Here is a 15,602-nt window from a genome sequence, read left to right on the forward strand (position 1 = left end):
TCCTGGGCCTCTCTCAGGTCGTACGACGTAGACAGGACTGTCCTTGTGCTTCCTCTCGGTTACGATGTGGACTTGCTGCTCCCAATAAGACCTGAGCTTCCCGGGTCCTCCTCTGTCCCTGAAGTTCCACACCAATACTCTACACCCTGGCTGTAGTTCCACTCCATAAGTCTTCCGGTCATACTGCTTCTTTGCTGTATTTTGCTCCCTCTGAGCTGTCTGTGATGCCAGCCTGTATGCCTCTCGCATCCGCCTTCTCCACTCACTGGCATATTGGCTGTGAGGGGTGCTCTGGTCACTTGGTGTTAGGCCAAGCATAATGTCCACAGGTAGCCGGGGGCTTTTACCGTAGAGGAGGTAGTATGGGGCATATCCTGTCACTTCACTATGCGTATAGTTATACGCATGTACGACCTTGGCTAAGGAGCTCTTCCAATCTGATGTGGCTTCCTCTGTCAAGTTTCTCAGCATGGAAAGGAGTGTTTGATTAAATCTCTCAACCTGACCGTTTCCAGCTGGGTGTAAGGTGTTGTGCGTGAGCCTTGGATGCCACAGTATTCTTCCAGCTTGGAAAGCAGCTTATTCTCAAACTCCTTACCCTGATTCAGTACTGAGAACCATACACTCCCACTCAGGCTGTTCAACATATCTTGCACTCGAGGGATGGGGTGACGGTCAGGGATGGATTTTCGGTTCAGCTCACGGTAATCCACACACAGACGTAAACTCCCATCCTTCTTAGGGACACAGACAATTGGTGATGAGTATGGGGACCGGGATTTTTGAATCCATCCTCTATTCAGTAGGTCTTCCACATACTCCTTCACCTCCTTGTGGAGTGGTTTGGGTACAGAAGTGTAGGTGCGCCTTACGGGAGTTGTGTCGCTCAGTCTGATTTTTAACAGCAGAGATGGAATGCATCCCACATCACCCTCGTCTTTTGAAAATGCAGCACACTCTTCTGGCAGCATCTGTCTCACCTGTTCCTGCTGGTCTGGAGTCAGGTGATCAACAGACACTGGAGGGTCCCATGACTCATGTTTGCATGTGTCCTGCTGTCTTTGTTTCTCTTTGTGATTCTCAGGAGCGCTGGTTGTGCTGGCAGTGTTTTCACTCGTGCTGGCTGTTTTTGCTGTGTTTACACTGGCATTGACTGGCCTTACATCTACTGGGTAAATAGCCTTGATTTGCTGTAGCTGTCCCAGCACTGTGCGAGGGGTGAGAGGAATGTCATGGTTGCTGTCATTAGTGACAGGGATAGCCACCCTAGACCAATTTCTCTTCTGCAGGCAGATGACAGTGTCAGTAATGTTCAACCCCTCTGGCCACTTTGGGACCTCATCTGGTTCAAAAAGAACTTCCTGTTTTGCGGAAAGGGGCCCTGTCCTCACACTACGCTTAACCTCCCTGGTCTGGCCTGCTGGAATCACTGTCTTTAGTTTTCCAACTCTCACCACGCCCTCCTTGTCATTCTGGTCGCTGCTCTGCACTATGTGGATCAACTCATTTGCCTTTTTGCAGTCAATGGAAAAAGCGTCTCTTACCACAGCAGGTGTAACTTCTGGATGCTGCTCCATCCCATTCATCACCAGCTGCTCGATGACATTGTAGCCGATGATCGGTGGCTGTGCTACTCCGGGCTCATTACAGACAAGCACCGGCACAAGCAGCTCTGGCGTTGGGCCCCTATTTGATCCCAACTTGAACTTCAGCTCAACCCATCCTGCAAAGGGTACAGGTGTCTGGTTTGCTGCTTTGCCCACAAGTTTCTCGTTCTCACCCAGGAGCTCATCCGTGTTCCGTACCCCAATGTGTGGAAAGCAGGACTCTCTCCACTTTTCATTAATAATAGTGACCTGTGAGCTGGTATCCCATAATGCTTGTGTTGCTACTCCCTCAAAGAAACAATCCACCGTGCACTTCTCCCCGATGAGAGCTGTCAGCTTGGCTCGGTGATGTAAAGAGAGATGACTGGCGTAGATAGCACCCAGCATCTGTTGTTCAGCCTTCCCAAGTTTCTCAAATCCGCCTTCAGCTGCCTGATTCTCTCACAAAGAAACTCATGCACCTTGTCATCTGGTCCAGCTTGGCTTGGAGTTGATGATGCTGGGATTGTGACAGGCCGAATTGTTACATTGCTGTCAGATTTCCCTGTTTGCCTTCTTTGTCCTCTACAGCCCCTTGAGAGGTGCCCTGTCTGCCCACACTTGAAACAGTGTTCACACTGGTCACCTGTTCCCTGCTCCTGACATGCTTTACATCCTCTCCTAACACTCATTCTTACTTGGCGAGTGGGTCCTGGAGAGTTAGCTATGCTTTTCCTTATTTCACCCATTTCTTCTCTCAGCAGCCTGACAGTTTCATAAAGCTCTGTGTCTCCTCAACAAGCTACAGCAGGTGCTTTACGGCTCTTAGGCTTCACAACTTCGTCTGACTGCTCTAGAACCCCCACCCTGGCTCCGGCTGCACCCTGACTCTGCTGACTGCTCTGCATTTCTGTCTGTAATTCACTTACTTCTGGGACTCTGCTGCTTGTGTTCTTTCTTTGCTTGGACTGTCTTTCTGATTCAACACTGGCTGCTTCATTCACCCTGTCGATGAGTATTTCATCTGTCACTCTCTGATCGTCAAGATAAGGCTTAAGCTGAAACCTGATATGGTCATTTGACAGCCCAGTACTAACTGACCTCAAGAATCTCTTCTGGATGAGCTCGAGACTGTACTGTTTGTCTGACCCTACTTCTCTTGAAGCAAGTAACAGCTTCTCTTTCAACTCAATTGCTCTAAAGGGGAAATTTTGGGGAGACTCACGACTGTCTTGTGTTATGTTTACCAGTCTGTGATATAAATCTGTAGAACTGTCCTCGTTGAAATGTCCCTTTAATATTGTCTTCAGTCGAGGAAGGGTAAGGTCACTTTTTATCTCAAACATATCACGAATACTCAAGCCTGGACTGATTGACGTGATCACCGCTTCCATGACCTCAGCCTCACTGTGTCCCCTACTCAGGCCTCTGTCAATCTGATGCATCAGGTTTGTGTATGAGAATTTGTCCTTCTGTCCCCTTTCCCTGATCTGACCCCAGATCTTGAATTCTCTCCTTATTGTCACTTCCGGGAGCTGGTTTGCAGCTGTAGGCAGCACATTCTGTGGAGCTGAAGCTTGACTTGAAGATGCCCTGTTCACTCTTTCATTCAGCCTCCTAACTTCATCCTGCAGAGCTTGACTGTTTAGCTGGAGCTCTATGTATTCTTCTGCCAAGCTCATTTCTTCAGCTGTTCTGTGGCTGGTTTGTGCTGTGTTGACTGTTTTTTCCCCATTACTAGTGTTTCCAGTAATTCCTCTCATTTGCTCAACTGATTCTGTCATTGTCCTTAGATAACACTTCACAACATCCTCCTCTTCATCATTAATTGCATTGTCCTTAGATTCAATAATTAGTCTAATTAACGTTGGCCTTGTGGCAACATTTTCACATGAGATCTTAGCTCCCACATACACTTCTTTGAGCTGATCCAGTTGCAAAAGCCATAGTCTCTGAGACAAGGTCTCTGCCAACTCCTCCAGATCCATTATGTGTGAAGCAGCTACGCCTCGAAGCTGCGCGCTCCCGCTGTCAATCAAAGCGATCCATGTCCTCGCTGCCACACTGAGCACGACGTTAATTATCTTGGGTTTTGGCACCAAATATTTTTTGCACATTTGGACACAAAAGGGACTTCCAGGCGTGCAGAAATTTAAAATAATGTCTTTATTTTCCTTTCTGGAAATACAGGAACACAAACGCATCGGCTTACCATGCATGCTGCAGGGCCGTCTGCATTTTTCTCCATCACGTGCCCCCCAAGACCCCTCAGCTGCCCGAAGTGCCTGTATAAGCTTGGCCCCTTGTAACCATCAACCAACCCACTAAAATATTACTGTTGCTAGTGAAACTGAACATTAATCAAATTGTGAATGAACAAAATAAACCAAAGAAATAAAAATAATATGAACATAATATAAGAAAATTAGAGGGGATCCAGTGTCCATTAATATGCTCCACATTACTATGGGTCCCACACATATCCAGAAGTGGGATTTCTATGTGGTGGATCACAAAACATGCAAGGGCTGCCTATTTAAAAATGAGATGAGGTATTTTGATTCTAAGTAAGCAGAGTCACAAATGTGTGGAGCTCCTTATCATGTTGATCTGTAGGGGCACAGCCCTTGATATATTTGAGGCTGACTTGGATTTCTAATCACTAGGAGAATCAATGGTTATGGGTAAAGGGTGGAATGTGCAGTTGAGTAATGTGTGATCAGCCATGATCCTGTTGAATGATGGAGTTCTTGATGTCAGGCATCAGGTGAATGGCCCACACCTCTTCCTACTTATACTTTTTGGTGTTATGATGTGGTCAGTCCACCAGATCTGATTGATCAGAGTCATAATGCTTGGATTGTTGGCTGGGAAAGGTCATCAACGTCAATCTTAATTTAGAGTATTTTGCAGGATATCACTAGTGGTAATTCTTTGCATTGTTGATCACCATTGCTCAAGAAATTAGGAGATTGGTGCTCATTTTGAGTCTATGTCTTTGAACATCCTCTTGCAGGCAGAAGACTATGAAGGGATGCTGGAGTAGGCCATTCCTATTCCTTTCACCTTACTACTGTTTTAGCAGTGTAATTTTTCCCTGATTCTAGTGCTGAAATCTCCAAGGTGAATGAACTTGTTCTCCTTGGAAATGTAAACAAGGAACAGAGAACAGTCCAGCACAAAAAATAGGCCCTTCAGCCTACCATGTTGTACTGTACTAATTAAACTATGTTAATGATGCCTAATTATACTGATCTTTTCTTCTTGCACATGGTCCCTATTCCTCCATGCTCTGCATATTCTCGAGGCTATCTAAGAGCCTGTTAAAGATTTGTTTTTCAGAGCTCGGTCAAGATCTGAGGAAAATTAATCCTTCATTTCCTGGTCAGCATCATTTACATTTCCTGAGGTCCAGTAATCTCATACTTGGAATGTTTTATTGCCTGTTCTCTTTATCTTAGTTCCCACAGAGGAGCCCTGTCTCCTGAGACACAAAGCATTGTCTGGTAGTAGCATATGTCAAGTGCATTATGCAGACAGCCAGTATTGCTTATTAGTTTTAGGTGTAGCTTGTGCTTATAAGGAGCAACTGAAGCATAGAGTTATTTTCTAATATACATCTTTTGCAGAGGTGTTTGGTTTGACAGTCTCATATTTTCTCAAAACTGCAGGAAGTTTCTATTACTTGTGTCTGATACACTGTGGACATTTTCCAGATGCTTCATTATAATTTGCAGCCATTCTACAGCATTAACTGTTTTTCATGATGAATGACCCGTTTCCCACAATAAATAAAATTACAGAAATAGTCTTAAGACAGAGCATATTGATCACCAATCTATAAAATAATTAAGCACAAATCAGTAGAACTTTTCTGAAATATTTACAGGAAGGTTATAAAAATATTTTAAAGGCAATCATCCACGATGATCTCTAGATCATTCTCTATGTCGTTTTCACTTTTATGTCTCACCCCAAACCAGTATGGTTTTCTTCCCTCCTGTGATTGAGTCGTATCACCAATCTTCTTCTGGCCTCTTCTTTTGAATGACTGCATTGCAGATAACTGTAGGATCATTGCATATCATCGAGAAATGTAATCTTAACATGGTACCCACTCTGGATAAGTGCATAGGTAGGAAAGGTTTAGAAAGACATGATCAAAATACAACCAAATAGAACTAGTTCAGAAAGATACCTTGACTGACATGGACAAGCTGGCTCAAAGGCTCTATGATACTATGAGTTTGGAGAATTTGGTGGAGGCAGTTTTAATTATAGTTTACCACCTCATATGGTGCCTGCTGTAATTACCTAAAACCTCCAAAATATACAGGAGGGAAAGGATCACCGCTGACTCAGGTGCTGTCACATAAAGGGTGGAGTTGTATTTGCTGGGACCTTCAATGTGTTCTTTCCAATAGGTGAAGACTGCTGATCTGTCCCTGCAACCCACCGTTAATTAATGCCTTGTAAAACTTAAGATTGATGTGAAAATCAAACTCTGCAAAGTCTGGGTATGTGAAATCAAAACTGAAAATGTAGAAAACACTAAGCAGGTCAGGCAGCATTGATTGAAAGAGAAATGGATCATCATTCAGATTGAGAACCTGGGAGCCTTGTTTGCGAAGAAAAATAACGAGTTAGTTTTATCTCTCCCATTTCACACACATCTGCTCTCACCCCATCCTCCCGCCACCCCACTAGGAATACGGTTCCCCTTGTCCTCACCTACCACCCCACCAGCCTCCGGGTCCAACATATAATTCTCTGTAGCTTCCGCCACCTCCAACGGGATCCCACCACTAAGCACATCTTTCCCTCCCCCCCCCCACTGCTTTCTGCAGGGATCGCTCCCTACGCAACTCCCTTGTCCATTCATCCCCCCCATCCCTTCCCACCGATCTCCCTCCCGGCACTTATCCTTGTAAGCGTAACAAGTACTACACATGCCCTTACACTTCATCCCTCACCACCATTCAGGGCCCCAGACAGTCCTTCCACGTGAGGCGATACTTCATCTGTGAGTCGGCTGGGGTGATACACTGCGTCTGGTGCTCCCAGTGCGGCCTTCTATATATTGGCGAGACCCGACGCAGGCTAGGAGACCGTTTCGCTGAACACCTATGCTCTGTCTGCCAGAGAAAGCAGGATCTTCCAGTGGCCACACATTTTAATTCCACGTCCCATTCCCATTCAGGTATGTCTATCCACGACCTCCTCTACTGTCAAGATGCAGCCACACTCAGGTTGGAAGAACAAAACCTTATATTCTGTCTGGGTAGCCTCCAACCTGATGGCATGAACATTGACTTTCTCTTTTTTCTCCCTCTGTCCCTCTCACTATAATTCTTTACCTGCTCTCCATCCTCTGGGCTCCCCTCCCCCTTTCTTTCTCCCTAGGCTTCCCGTCCCATGATCCTCTCCTTTCTCCAGCCTTGTATCCCTTTTGCCAATCAACTTTCCAGTTCTTAGCTCCATCCCTCCCCCTCCTGTCTTCTCCTATCATTTTGGATGTCCCACTTTCAAATCTCTTTCTATCTGTTCTTTCAGTTAGTCCTGACGAAGGATCTCAGCCCGAAACGTCGACTGTACCTCTTCCTAGAGATGCTGCCTGACCTGCTGCGTTCACCAGCATTTTTTGTGTGTGTTGCTTGAATTTCCAGCATCTGCAGATTTCCTCATGTTTGAGTTAGCTTTAAATGTTGAGAGGGCAGAGGCAAGTAGAAGAAAAGGAATAGTTGTGTGTCTCATTCCAGCTGAATAACTGAATGTTTTCCAGTAGAATTGTATGGTTTTGTCTACGTCCTAAATGCATAGTAAGTACATGCAGTGACCACTCCTGTATATGTCCAAACTGTCAAATTATTCTATTTCTATTCAATTAGTTTATGTTGTGAGTTACACACAGCATATTAGGTCAAATATCACGGAGAAGTACACCATGCTCCCTCTTCAGCAATCCTTGATTATTGACAAGTTTCTGATGATCAAGTTTAAAGTTTGATAGGAATAGCAGGGCTCTGCAGTGACTACAAAGACTTGTATCCAATGTGATCCGAAGGGTTTCATATTTTTGTGGGAACAGTGTTAATGTTTCTACTCAGTCCCCAGAAAGGCAGGGAACAAGAAAAGAGGAGCAAGTAATCAAGATTTGAAGAAGCAGAATTTAAAAATATTACCTTGAAGATTCAGAATCAGATTTAACACCACTGGCATACGTTATGAAATATGTTGTTTTGTGGCAACAGTACGTTGCAATACATAATAAAAAAAACTATAAATTACAATGAGGAAAAAAAATATAAAGATTTCTGGGAACAATGCTCCTGTTTTTACATGAGTGGTCGCTGACTTTTACCACCTGCCACTGATGGAATCATAGTGGTGTACTGAACTAACTGAAGAAGGAGGCCTCTCCAGCCTTCTGTAATTCCTGGCAGCAACAGAAAATTTCCATTTATCATAGTTTTCAGTTCCCCATGCATCAAGTCTCACATAGGGAAATAATTTCTATTTCCTTGAATAAGAGTGCAGAAGACAATCCAACCATACTGAGTTTCTCAGAAAGTACACTTCAAAAATTATTCCAAAGTGATTTACTGCACAAATTTGGAGCCAAATCTATTAACAGCAAATAGAAGGCAATTACTGCCAAAGGGTGTAAATAGTGTGTGCCTCCTGTCAAAAGATTCTCATGGTTAGTGTAGAGCGCATTGGAAGTTTGCAAGATTCTTGAATTATGATGTGTTCTGTGAACTAGGCTTACTTTGGGCACGCATTGATAGTTCCTGGAAGTTGTAAGGGAGGACAGGTACACAGGTTAATGAAGGCTTTTTACTTCTTTGTGGGGTCCTGGGAATACAAGTTGCAATATCGTGGAGACGGTAATTGAGGGTCTCAAAATGAGATTTTGTTGCCTGATCTGTTCAGGGGATTCCTTTCAATATTTTCCAGAGGTAGGGATGAGGCAGTTATTTTCATCTGCTGTATTTTCCACCACATTAATACCTGCTAGTGAGCATCTACAGTAATAGAGACTGACATTGTTTGCCTCAGAATCTGGATGACAGCACTATTATCCAACCACAACTAACAACAATGTGAGAATCACAATTTACCAGAAACTGATCTCCACTTAAGAGGCTGTGTTATTTTCAGTGGTGGATTTAACCTTCGGTCTTGCAAGATCTTTACATTATCTCCAAGGTCGATCGTGAAATTCTGTACAGAACCAAATATATTAAAGAATTCTTCCTAATTGCATCTACATGTACAATTTAGATTGAATGCCACAGTAGCGGTGTAGTAGTTAGCGTAGCACTGTTACAGCTAGGGGCATGAACTTCAGAGTTCAGTTCTGGATCCTCTGGTATGAAGTTTGTGTGTCCTTCCTGTGAGCGTGTGGATTTCCTCTAGGCGCTGCAGTTTCCTCCCACATTCCAAAGGCGTACCGGTTAGTTGGTTAATTGTTCATTGTGAATTGACCTGTGATTAGACTAGGTTTAAATAGATGGGTTGCTGAACAGTGCGACTTGTTGGGCCAGAAGGGTCTGTTCTGCACAGTATCGCTAAATAAAATGAAATTAAAAACCCTGTGAACATTGAAGAATTCTTATTTCTCTGGGTGCCATTCCAAAAGCAATGAACGAAGTTCAAGTGCATTCAGGACAAGACGATACATTTAAGTGCCAATTCCAGTAATAGCCAACACTATTTAGAATATGGATCTGATAAACCAGAAGTAAAATTGCAGGTTGAGAGGATAGTGAGATATCAGGAAATCAACTGTAAGACTGATCATTGTCAGTGGTCTGCTGGCTGCTGTCTCAGTGGTAGCTGCCCCCATATCATAATCACCATCGTTTCAATGTATCTCCATCTGTGGACCCAATAGGACTAGCTTATTGGTATAGCCATTACTCAGCAGCTTCTGCAACAAAAAGCACTTCATTGAAAGTATTTGAGTATACCTCTGTGATGTGCCATAGATGAACAGTAACCTGAGAGTGCGTGTTGCAGTACTGGTGGTAGTGGATATTTCACAAATGAATGCAGATTATTGAGGGAAGAATGTTGAATGTTAAATGTGTGCTGCAGGGATGGAAAGGTGTGTGTGTGTGTATTCAGTGTGAGGCACTGACATATTTGTAAAGACCAACTGCAGGAGTATTGAGGCCATGGTCACCCAGCGTCAGCTGCAGTGGCTGGGGCACGTGGTAAGGATGCCCTCATGTCAGCTACCCCGCAGAGTGTCATATGGCCAGCTACATCATGGTTGACGCTCAGCTGGAGGGCCAAAGAAGCGCTATAAGGATCAGATGAAAAATGCTTTAAGGAAGTGCAAGATCAGACCTGAGGACCTGGAGGAGGTTGCTACTGACCGTACCACTTGGCGACAGCTGTGTAGGGACAGGGTTCGTATTCTGGAGATGGAAAGAATAACCAGAAGACAACAGAAGAGAGCCATGAGAAATGCAACCATCGTTGCTACCACTACTATATATACATGTCCCACCTGTAATAGAGCTTGTGGGTCCAAGATAGGACTGTATAGTCATCAAAGATCTCACCATTAAAGGAGTGAACGCCGTCATCAGATTTCGATGGACAACCAAAGAAGTGTGTGTGTGTGTTGTTTTTGTAGAAGTAAATTGATGCAGTTTGTTTGTAAAGCTATTAAACTTTTTCTGTCTAACCATCAGTGTTTTCTGGGTTGGAGGTATGCAGACCATGTTTGTTAACCAACCACTCAATAGGGGTGGTCAGGTCAGCAATGAAGAAGCAGGGTGATGTTCATGCTCTTGTTTCACTATCCTTCTTCACAGTGGTCCCAAGTTGCTTTCAGCAATAAATGTGATCGGTGATATCCACTCCACCATCTCCTCCCATTTTATAAGATGCAGGCTATACATTATTATACACTGATTGGTTTCCATAAGACCAACAGAAATTGGAGCAGAAGTATGCCATTTGGCTCATTGAGTCTGCTCCGCCATTTCATCATGGCTAATTTATTATCCTTCACAATCCCGTTCTCCTGCCTTTTACCTTAACATCCTTACTAATCAAGAACCTATCAACCTCCACTTTAAGTATACCCAATGATTTGCCTTCCACAACCATCTGTGGCAATAAATTAATAAATTTCACAGATTCTCCACCCTCTGACTGAAGAAATTCCTCCTCATCTCTGTTGTAAAGGGATATCCTTCAATTCTGAGGCTGTGTCTTAACTCCCCTACTAAGCATCCTTTTCACATCCACTCTATCTAGGCCTATCTGCTATATATGTTTCAATGTGATTTCCCCCCTCATTCTTCAGAACTCCAGCGGGTTCAGTCCCAGAACCATCCAATCCTCCTCATATGTTCACCTTTTGATTTCTGGGATCATTCTTATGATCCTCCTCCGGATCCTCCCCAATGCCAGGACATTGTTTCTTAGGTAAAGTGCCTAAAACTGTTCACAATACTCCAGGTGCAATCTGACTAATTACTTATAAAGCCTCAGCATTACATTCTTACTCTTATATTCTCATCCTCCTAAAATGAATGTGAACATTGCATATGCCTTCCTTACCATTGATTCAACCTTCAAGTTAACCTTTAGGAACTCCTGCATGAGGTCTCCCAAATTCCTTTGCACCTATAATTTCTGAATTTCCTTTCTGTTTTGAAAATAGTCTGCGCCTTTATTACTTCTACCAAAGTGCACGAACATAGAGTTCCGTACACTATATTTCATCTGCCACTTCTTTGCCCATTCTCTTCAACTGTTCAAGTCCTTCTGTTACTTACAGTCTGTTGCAGAACTAAATGACTGGATTATTGCATCATCAGTTTAGCAGAAGAAACTGACCCCTATACCCTAAGGTGAATTATCCAAGTGACATGATAAACTGATTATCAAATTGAGAGATAATCATGTCAGTTCTGAAGGAAGCACATTGTGTTTTTGTTTAGTCAGCAAAACAGAGACCTAGTGCTTGTATTTTGCATACATTTTGCATGCAAAGAAGCTCTCAAAATATTGTAAGAAAGTTCGTAAGGGATTTAGAAGGTAGAGACCATTAGTGCAAGATGTGCACACGAGTCCATTTTCTCCTAAAACGGAAGCAAAATATGTTTTATGTAAATAATTTTATATATAAGTTGAAAAGTTCTATTAATGTTATACTTGAACTGAATCCAAATGCTGTCTAGACAAAATTCTATGAAAGCCCTGCAGTTGGACCCTACAAATTTGATAATCTTACGCAAGGCATTTACTTTTTTTTCAGTTAGCAGCTGCTGTGCTTATTAGCAACTTTTTCTAAAGACAGATGTAACTAATATTTGGAGTTTGACTGATTTTCAGTTTACTTAACAGAAGTGTTGTTCTCTTTCAGACATCGATGAATGTCAGGCCATCCCAGGCATGTGCCAGGGTGGAAACTGTATCAACACAGTGGGCTCCTATGAGTGTAAGTGCCCTTCTGGTCACAAACAGAGTGAAGTGTCTCAGAAATGTGAAGGTAAGCAGCTCATCTTACTGGTTTTACGTACTATATTTATTACTGCAGTTCAGCAGGTGTCATGAGTTTAATGAAGTTTGCATGCGGCTGATTGCAGTGCTTACTTCCAAGGATTAATTACCAGTTATGTAACTGGTAAAATGAATTAGCATTCTTTTCTGATTCTGCTGGACTTCATTTTGTTAATGTGCAACAGTAGATTGTCAGAACTGAACACAGATATGCATTTAAAATCCTGAAGTGGTTCTGGTCCAATACAATTGGCACAATCAAGTGTGTTCATACAATGCCAAAAACAATGAAGGACCTCAAATATACGGTACATCTGTAGTTTATCTTTGTCGTATTTTCTCACATCATACTAGGAACTGAGTTTGTTCCATTGTTGATTTCAGATCAATTGATTGCATACTTGAGGATGTAATTTCCAATGAAAAAATTAAGGCATGTAATGTCAGAAATACAATGTAATTGAAGGAGAGTAAATGGCAAATTCTGATGTGAAACTGTGCAGATTAATATTTTAATCTTAGAAAATAAACACGGATAGAGCAACCGAAGGATAGGGAAAAAAAGAATGGTTTCAGAAAATCGTTTGGTAACTGAAGTCTAGTCTAGTAGTTGAATAAGGTTTATTTCCTGATCTTTTGAAGTTTGTCCAGGTACAGAAATGGCATTGAGAGGCTCCTCTAGTTCTTGAACATTCCACAATTATATTAAGGCGGTTGTTAGTGTCAGCTAGCACTAAGGTAATGAACCTGATGTAATTGACTACTTCGAAGCTGGAAATTTTCAAAAGGAAGAAAACCTTTCTCTGGAAAAAGAAGTGAAAGAACCTAGAGCTCTCTGGGACTGCTGACATTCTCTACCGTCTGTTTGTATTTACCTAATTGGTTGTTCAACCTTGTAAGCAAGATCCTGAGTGTGAAAACTTTCTTTCAAATGCTTCGACAGCTAACTAAGCTATGTCCCCATATTTGCTAGCTGCCAAAGCTGTCAAGGTTTTAAAGATTCACAAACATACAAAAATGAGTATTAGATCACTGAAAAAATAATTGTCGTATGATAATCACAATGAAATGTGATTTACTCGTAGATTTCAATTTTGCATTTGATTATCACCTGCTATTTTATTTTGGCTAAATTTTGTAAAGGTGGCATAATGGCATAGAACATGGTGGGAGAGCTGCATCTTCAAAGTTCCAGTGAGCCAGGTTCAGTCCTGACTGAGTACTGCTTGTGCAGAGTTTACATATTTTTCCTTTCACTATGTGGGTTTCCCAGGGGTAGTCTTGTTTCCTTCAACATCCCAAAATGTGCTTCAAGGTGGGTTAATTGGTTACTGTAAATTACTTCATGGTGTAGGTATGTAACAGGAGCTTTGCGAGGAATTGATGGGGAAGTGAGAGAGAATAGATGGGCAGGAAATAAGTTGGGGTAATAAATTGATAAGATTGCTCTTAGAGCCAACATTGATTCAGTGGGCTGAATGGCTACCTATGTTGTAAGAAAATGAAAAATCAATCTGTTTTTATTAACAAAAGTAATGTTTCAAGTTTCATTAGGGGCTTTAGCATTATTTGTCATCCATGCTTAGATGCCATTAAATGGCTTTGATGGTAAGGGAAGATGAGGGCAAGTAATGTTTGAAACAGCCCACTACTATATTAAGTTTCCTAAAATACTATAAAATCACACAGGCCTTTCATCTTATTTACAGGTAGATTAAAAACTTTTGGATGTAAAGGAGCCTTATTTTATCTGCTTTTTCCATAAAGAAAGCTTGAAGCTGAATGGTTTGTTAAAGTAAACCGATCCAGATTAAGTTTCCTCACTTTCACGATGTCAAACCTTGTTTAACTCCCAGCTAAAAAAAACACATACATCTCTAGAATCAGTGACAAATGAGCTCGTTTTTATGTGGGAGCTTAAGGAAACTAGCCTTTTGAAAAAAAAATTGTTTTTGTAGGGTAAACAGTAATTAATGCAACTGGTCCACTGAGCAGTTTTAGTGCAGTGTTACAAACCTTAATTTCCATTCCCATAAAAGGTAAAGTGAGACCCAGAACTCTCTAAATAAGGGTTATTTACAAAATAAACATATCCTATTGTCAGAGGTTGCACAGTATTTGTTAACCGCGTTAATCATATTGAGAAATTGGTCATCCTTTCTCAGTTGTCAACACTGACGTTGTTGTTGAGTGTTGTCGAGTCGCTGTCGACAGCACATCACCTGGCACACAAAGGCATACTAATTATGAGCAATCTTTACCAGCTTGCATTTTCTGTTTTAGCAAAAATTTCATGGAACTGGTATTGGATGGCCCTGCATCATTGATACATAAAACTCCGGCAGTTTCCCATGGTTTTCCAGTGTGAAGAAACTCTCCACTGGGACTGCTCTTCTTGCACTAAAAGGAAATACTGTACTGACTGACAGCTGCAGAAATATTGCTAGATATCTGAAGCCAAAAAATATCAGCAGCTTGTGTATTCCGTGATGTAAAAGCTGCAGATGCTGGAAATCTGATATAAAAATAAAAAAAAATACTGAAAACACTCAGCAGGTCGGGCAGCATCTATGGAAAGAAAAAAAAGAGTTAATATTTCAGGTCAAAGCTGCCTGAGCTGCTGAATGTTGCCAGCATTTAATCCTTTACATCTCAGCTGGAACAACAACCTAGATACCCAGAGACCTATAGCCAACCAAAGAGAAAGGAAATGGCAAATAGGGGATACCAGTCATGCTCCACATCGTTACACTACTGCAAAAAAAAGTCCTGAAATCTCGGACCTTAACAGAGGGAAAGGTTTAGGCATTTCGATAACTAAGCAGCTTCCTGAATGGGCAGGGGAAAAATGAACAATCTGGAAGGTTTTTGTTACGTAACCGGCAACAATGAATATTAATCGAGACAGGTTTTATAAAAACAACCAAACATTTATTAAACACATATAGGCGATAAGGGGAAAAAAAAAGGAAAACTTTAACCGGAGGTTAAACAGGTACGCAGCTGTTCATCAACTCCACTCGGCTCTGGTTCTTAAAGCGTTAAATGCAAAAACCATTCTTAAAGCGATACAGTCAAATATAGTTCTTAAAGTGATAACTTTGAAGTCCAACAGTTTTACACATTCAATTGGGAGAGACTTCTCCGGAGAAAGATTTCTTCACCAGCGCACCTTTACTGCCGGTTCTGTCCACAGGATTCCCGGTGCCGAATAAACAGTTTAAATCGACTGACCTTAAATTCCTTTTAGAGAAAGAGCCTTTTTGCATGAACTCATTGTGCTATTGCAAGAGTTATCTCAATGCAGGTTCTCTTCAACGAAGACTCAATAAGGTCGATCCTTTATTAAACTGCCACCCGATGCCGACTTCTCTTGATCCTTCACTTTGATGAATTCTTCACTTTCCCTTCAAAACTGTCAGAATTGAGTAAACTGGCACTTCCAGCCACAAATTTCCAGTTCAAATACAATATCTTGTAAGAGAACGC

The 15,602-nt window shown here is 42.0% G+C and overlaps 1 protein-coding gene across 1 annotated transcript in view; it reads left to right on the forward strand.

Annotated features, from left to right (window-relative positions):
- fbn2a (fibrillin 2a) overlaps window positions 1–15,602 on the forward strand; it is a 338,906-nt gene that overhangs the window by 123,110 nt on the left and 200,194 nt on the right. Inside the window, exon 7 of the mRNA XM_072281722.1 lies at window positions 11,977–12,102. Within this exon, the coding sequence (XP_072137823.1) occupies window positions 11,977–12,102 (126 nt within the window). The remainder of the gene's footprint in view (window positions 1–11,976; window positions 12,103–15,602) is intronic.

This window comes from Mobula birostris, chromosome 17, assembly GCF_030028105.1.
Source record: "Mobula birostris isolate sMobBir1 chromosome 17, sMobBir1.hap1, whole genome shotgun sequence".
In the NCBI taxonomy this organism is placed as follows: domain Eukaryota; kingdom Metazoa; phylum Chordata; class Chondrichthyes; order Myliobatiformes; family Myliobatidae; genus Mobula; species Mobula birostris.